General features: G+C 54.3%; 1 protein-coding gene across 1 annotated transcript in view; it reads right to left on the bottom strand.

The window, feature by feature from the left end:
* The window catches only part of Slc39a3 (solute carrier family 39 (zinc transporter), member 3), a 5,925-nt gene extending 677 nt beyond the window's left edge, over window positions 1-5,248 (bottom strand). Inside the window, exons 1-2 of the mRNA XM_013022637.1 lie at window positions 4,905-5,248; window positions 8-182 (exon numbers count right to left, since the gene is read on the bottom strand). Coding sequence (XP_012878091.1) covers window positions 8-182; window positions 4,905-5,114 — 385 coding nt within the window. The 5' untranslated portion in view covers window positions 5,115-5,248. The remainder of the gene's footprint in view (window positions 1-7; window positions 183-4,904) is intronic.
* Window positions 5,249-6,742: the final 1,494 nt, after the last annotated feature.

Raw genomic sequence — 6,742 nt, 5'->3', positions numbered from 1 at the left:
GAGTCGCTGCCCGCGTCCGAGCCCGCGTTGAAGGTCTCCAGGTCGATGAAGGACGGCCGCTCCCGGCGGAAGGTCAGCACCAGCTGCTCCACGAAGACCGTCAGGAAGAAGCCCAGAAGCATGAGCGTCTCGGCCAGCGGGTAATCGGTGCTGATGTGGCCCAGACTCAGCACCTGCCGGAGCTGCAGGGGAACAGGCCGGGGACAGGCCATCAGCAGGGCCGGTGAGGCGCATCTGCACACCGGCCCAAGGCCGCAAGATGAGGGCCCAGCATGGGCCACCAAGCCTGTAATCCCAGTTACTTGGGAGGCTGGCTATCAGGAGGATCACTGTCCAAAACCAGCCCAGAGCCAAAGGTGAGAGACCCCATCTCAACCACTAAGTCAGGTGTGATAGCTTGTGTCCATGATCCCAGTTATGCTGGAGGCATAGGGAGGAGGATGGTAGACCCAGCCTGGTCCAAGCAAAAAAGACCCTACCTGAAAAGTAAAGCAAAAGGGTTGGAGGGGGTGTGTGGCTCCACGGGTAGCACTTCTCCCTAGCAAATGCAAGGCCCTGAGTTCAAACCCAAGTACTGCCCAAAACCAAGACGGATACCAAACCAAAGATCCTATTGCTGGCGCATCAAAAGGCCCCCACGAGGTAAGGTCACCTGGAACTACAGAACACGGCATCATTTGAAAGGGCTCAGATATAGTAATTGTCGTCCATCCCCCTCCCCCAAATCATATATTGCAGCGTCCTATCTCCTAGTATGTCAATGCGGACACAGCTGCAGCGAGAGCCTGTACAGAGGGGTCTGTAAAGGACTGACGGCTTGAACAATGAAGACACACAGAGAGGCAGGGAGGCCAGGCCTCAGCAGGGCCTGACAGCAGGCAGTGGCCACACCTGGCACCCTGGCACCTGGGAGACTGAGGCACGAGGAGCAAGAGTTCCAGGCCAGTCTGGCTGCGTGGAAGACCCATCTCAAAATCACAAAATAAAAACATATAAATCCCAGCTACTCAGGAGGCTGAGATCTGAGGATCAAGGTTCAAAGCCAACCCAGACAGGAACGTCCAATTAATCACCAGAAAACTGGAGGTGGTGTTGTGACTCAAGTGGTCAAGTGATAGAGTGCTAGCCTTGATCTGAAGAGCTCAAGGACAGGGCCAGGCCCAGAGTTCAAGCCCCATGACCGGAAAAAAAAAAAAATGCCGAGCATCAGTGGCTCACGCCTGTGATCATAGCTACTCAGGATGCTGAGATCTGAGGATCATGGTTCAAAGCCAGCCCAGGCAGGAAACTCCATCAGACTCTTTATCTCCAATAAACCACTAGAAAACCAGAAGTGGTGCTGTGGCTCAAGCGATAGAGTGCTTGCCTTGAGCTGAAGAGCACAGGGAAAATGCTCAGGCCTAGAATTCAAGCCACATGACTGACAAAAGAAAAACGAAACATAAAAAAATAAAAAAGGCTGCTGGGCGCCGGTAGCTCACGCCTGTAATCGTAGCTACTCAGGAGGCTGAGATCTGAGGATCCCGGTTCAAAGCCAGCCCAGGCAGGAAAGTCAGTGAGACTTTTGTCTCCAATAAACCACCAGAAAGCTGGAAGTGGCACTGTAGCTCAAGTGGTAGAGCGCTAGCCTTGAGCTGAAGAGCTGAGGGACAGCACCCAGGCCCAGAGTTCAAGCCCCACGACCGACAAAAAAATAATAATAATAATAAAGAAGGCCAGCAGGCACCAGCTACTCAGGAGGCTGAGGTCAGAGTATTGTCTGTGAGACTCTTACCTCCCAGGCCCTGAGTTCAAACCTCTGGAGCAGTGCGTGTATGTGCAGGTGTGCACGCATGTGCGTGTGCGCACACCCACGCCAGCCCAGGCCCCCGTCCTGGGTGGCTGGTCCTCAGTGACAGCCTGCTTGCTGTCCGTGTGGGAAGGGCTCTGCTTCCAGAACTCTCCCCCTCGCCATTATTGGGGACATGTGTAAGTGACTACGTAGCTGTTGGCATGTCTCCTGACCGGCCCCAGAGCCCTCTGAGAACTTCCCAGAGCAAGTTTGGAAGACATGGGCCTCATGTTGTCAGCCAGTCCTGGGCATGTGGCTGGCAATGACTGAGGCCAGAACCGGCATTAAATTGATAGAATATCTAGAAACAGAACCACCAGGCCTGGCCTGGCCTCAGTAGGACTGGGGAGCACGGGCTCCAGCCTTGGTGTTAGAGGGCCCCTCAGCTTGCCGCCTGGGTGGGCCCTGGTCTCTCTGGGGTCTGAGGACCGAGCTGCTCTAGTCCCCCATGTTTAAGCTGTTCCCTGCATGTCCCTTCTGCACCCGAGCCGGCATTCCAGCTCACAGCCCCCCAGGGACTCGCCATATTAGAGAAACAGCACCCAACACGCACCCGTCCCGACTCCCACTTATGGCTCATCATGAGTTCACACACACACACACACACACAGAGTCACACATGTACTCTCATCCCCAACTACTTATGTGGTGGTCCTAAATAGTGTGACTGTCCCAAGGGACACATGCCAATGTCTGAGGATATTTTGCACGCGCACACACACACACACACACACACACACATACACACGTGCGCACATGCCAGTCTTAGTACTTGAACTCAGGGCCTGGGTGCTGTCCCTGAGCTCTTCTGCTCAAGGCTAGTGTTCTACCACTTGAGCCTCAGATCCACTGCCAGCTTTTTGGGGGGCCAATTGGAGATAAGGGTCTTTGCTATCCAGGCTGGCTTTGAACCGCGATCCTCAGATCTCAGCCTCCTGAGTAGCTGGGATGACAGGCGTGAGCCACCAGCACCCAGTGGCTTTCACAACAGGCAGCAATGACACCTGGGCATCCTGAGCCCTGCAGGGTGCTGCACAGCGTCCTCAACCTCTTCAAGGCAGAAACCCCCAGTCATGACAGCATGTCCCCTCATATCTCCTGGTGTTTGTGTCCCAGGGGCAGTTGAGACCCTGGCCGCAGCACAAGGCTGTAGAGAAGCCACCACCTTTGCTTCTGGGCAGCCACCAGAAGCCCCCACAGCCTCCACTGGGGACATTGAGGCCCACAAGTGTCCTCCAAGAGGAGGACAGCAGCTTGCCTGTTAGGCCAGGCAGACCCAGGTCATTTCCACATTGATGACCTCCATGGTCAGCTAAGTCAGGGCCTTCCATTCACACAAAATCACTCCTATCAAGCCGGGCGCTGGTGGCTCACACCTGAAATCCTAGCTACTCAGGAAGTTGATCTGAGCATCGTGGTTCAAAGCCAGCCTGGGCAGGAAAGTCCCTGAGACTCAGATCTCCAATAAACCACTCAGAAAACCAGAAGTGGCGCTGTGGCTCAAGTGGTAGAGCACTTGCCTTGAGCTGAGGAGCTCAGGGACAGTGCCCAAGCCCAGAGTTCAAGTCCCATGACCGACAACAAGAAAAAAAGGGGGCTGGGAAGGTGGCTCAGTGGTAGAGCACTTGCCTTGCATGCCTGAGGCCCTGGGTTTGATTCCTCAGCACCACATAAGCAAAAAAGAAAAAAGCCGGAAGTGGTGCTGTGGTTCAAGTGGTAGAGCGCTAGCCTTGAGCAGAAGAGCTGAGGGACAGCGCCCAGGCCCAGAGTTTAGGCCCCACGACCAGACCCCCCCAAAAAAAAAGCTAGGGTGGGAGTGGGGAGGGGCTGTAACCCAGGGGCTATATGTTGGGGCTATCCAACAACCCCCTCCAATACAAACCTAAACGTAACACAGACCTTAAAGCACAGATAACTCTCCCTTCTCTTCCTTCCTCACTGAGCCTGAGGGAAAAGGGAGGGATGGAAGGATGGAAGGCCAGAGGTGGGGAGCTCCTTCAAATCCAGACTGCAAGATGAGTCCCGCCCCCATGAAGGTGACACTGCTGAAGTCCGCAATCAGTCCGGAGTCAGGCGGCCCTCAGCAGGCCCCGGCCCCTGCTTTGGGAGAAGCACCTTTTCTATTAAAGTATGCTTCCTTTCTGTTCATCTTGAGAGAATGTTGTTTTCTGAAGGGTTCCTGCTTTGGCCCTTTGTTAATTATATTTTAGTTACATACATCCTTTTCCTATCAGTCCTGGGCGCTGTCCTCAGCTCTTCAGCTCAAGGCTAGTGCTCTACCACTTGAGCCACAGCATTACTTCTGGCTTTTTCAGCTTATGTGGTGCTGAGGAATCAAACTCAGGGCCTCAAGCACTCTACCACTGAACCACCTTCCCAGCCCCAAGCTCAGTGAATTTTAACTACATCCTGTTAATTCTTTTGTGTGAGCCTGAGCCCAGCCAATAGGAGCAGAGGGGCGGGGTCTGTGGATGAGGGATAAGAAGGGAGCAGCCGGGCTGCTTCCAGTGCTTGCTTGCCTGATTGTTGGCAGATGCACACCTTCCGCAGCAGAAGACTGTGCCTTGCTGGTTCAAACTGGTGTCCTTATTCCTATGCAAGGCCCCAACATCCCGAGCTATTTTGAACACTGCCTCCAAGGCTGCAATTCCTTCTACATAAGTGTTCTCACATAGCTCTGATGACAGGTATTTGACACCACACTAGCTTGTTTTGTGGAGCTGGGGTCTCACTAACTTCCCTAGGCCAGCCTGGATCCCAGTCACTGCAACCTATGTCTCTTGAATAGCCAGGATCACACACACACACACACCACCACCGTCAGGTGCCTGCTTTCAAGACGGTCTAGTATCTGAAAGGAGACAGACTGGTCTAGACAATCACCATCCACTAGACTCCTCAGTGGTCCTGACCCAGGTCCAATGCACAGCCTGATTGCCCAGCAAGGCACAGAGAGGGGCAGCAGCCAAAGTGCAGTCACACAGCAAGGCACTCTGTCCTTTCTATCACTCTGAGCACGTTAACAGGGTCAAAGACCAGACCCCCTGGTCCCCCAAGGTGCCAAGGGCCTTACCTTTTCCCGCACGGCGGGCAGCAGGGCGTTGAAGCACGTGGCCAGGAAGACACCACCGCCGAACGTGTTACAGAGGGACAGAACCTTTTTGGAGCGCTGGGCCTTCTCAAAGTCCATCTGGATGACTTTCACGGGGACCAGGGCGCCCAGCAGCATGAAGAAAAACACACCCACCATGCAAAGGATTTTGGCTACTAATAGCTTCACCATGGTGGTGGCCTAGGATGTGCCGGTCACTGAGATGCCAAACCATGTGTAGACAGACGCAGACGTAGGTGCCACGAGGTGCTACCGCTTCCAGCCACAAGGCCGGGAGCTCATGCTTGCAAGCCGCAACTGTGAATACCAGGATGAGTGTTAGCTGTCAGCTTTAGGGGTAGAGCTGTCCCATCACAGGGGGACTAGACTCCAACCCCCATTCATACACCTGTAATCCAAGCCATTCAGGAAGTGGAGATAGGAGGATCACTGTTTGAAGCCAGCCCTGGCAGGAAAGTCCATGAGACTCTTATCTACAATGAAATCACCAAAAAAGATGGAAAGTGGAGTTGTGGCTCAAGTCACCACTCGCCTTGTGTGAAAAAAAGCTAAGAGATAGTGCGCAGGCCCTGAGTTCAAGTTCCAGTACCAGTGGATACACAGAAAGCCATTCGCTATAACTATCTGTTTAAACTGAAATTCTGCTTCCTGGCCATCTTTCAAAGGGTCAGTAGCAATGTAAGCCTGGTCGTAGACATATTAGGTCCGCCCAGGCACAGAGCAGGACCCTCCCTCCATTGTTTCAAATGGCTTCTCATGCCCTTGAAATAGAATCCCAACTCTTTCTTTTTGTGTGCTGGACTGGCTTTGAACCTTGATCCTCAGATCTCAGCCTTCTGAGTAGCTAGGATCACAAGTGTGAACCATAAGAGTCCAGCTGTGAATCCCAACTCTTCATTGAAAGGCTCAGGCTTGGCATAGCTGAATTCTGCCTGACCCCAGCCTACACTCAACTTTCTCATACCACAAAAGTGCCAAACCTATTCCTACCCCAGGCCCTATGCACAGGTGGTTCTGTCTACAACACTCTTCTCCTCTGAGTCCCCAAGGATGTGTCCTTCACCTTTACTTCACTGCCCCCAGCTCCTTCCCTGGCCAACTTCCACTCTAAACAATCTCCTTCCTGTCCACCAATACCAAGACCTGGCACAGAACAAATGGGCCAGCTATGCCTGTGAATCTCTTCATACAAGACTCAATGGCCCCAACCGGAAACATTACCCTGGATCCCAAAATCATCACTGCTAATAGCAAGAACCTCAGCTCCTTCCTTATCTACGGTTCTCTACCAACCAAGCCCTCCCTCCTCTCCTTCGAACAACCACTTCCTCGCTTCAATTCAGGCTTTAGGGTCTCTGCTCAGACCTCCTGGGTGGGGTGGGGGGGCGGGAAGGACCTGGCCGCTTCCAGCCCCTGTCCTAGCGGTATTTTCCTTCTGTTTTGTGTTCGGGCTGGAGGAGCAGGGGGATTTACTGATCTAAAGCCGTCTGCAGCCGCCCCTCCCTCCAGGCTATGGAGTCAGAACCATCGAGGCACACAGTAGGCGCCCCAGCCCGTACGACGGTGTTGAGGGCGGTCTGGGCGCTCTCACACTGGGGGCTGGTGGGCCCGGGCCGCGGAGGAGGTGGGCCCGCTCATTCATTCATTCATTCATTCACTCGGCACTCAATTGAGCGCCTTCGGGACACCCCACGCTGCCGGACGCTGGCGCCGGGCCTCGCCTCACCGGCCAGCAGAGCCCGCCAGGCCCCTCCTCCAGGCTGCGCCCCGCCGCCCCGTCCTCACCCCCAACCGCACAC

Source organism: Dipodomys ordii, unplaced genomic scaffold, assembly GCF_000151885.1.
Source record: "Dipodomys ordii isolate 6190 unplaced genomic scaffold, Dord_2.0 Scaffold64, whole genome shotgun sequence".
Lineage (NCBI taxonomy): Eukaryota > Metazoa > Chordata > Mammalia > Rodentia > Heteromyidae > Dipodomys > Dipodomys ordii.
The sequence above is the reverse complement of the archived record's forward strand: the minus strand, read 5'-3'. Positions and strand labels throughout refer to the sequence as shown.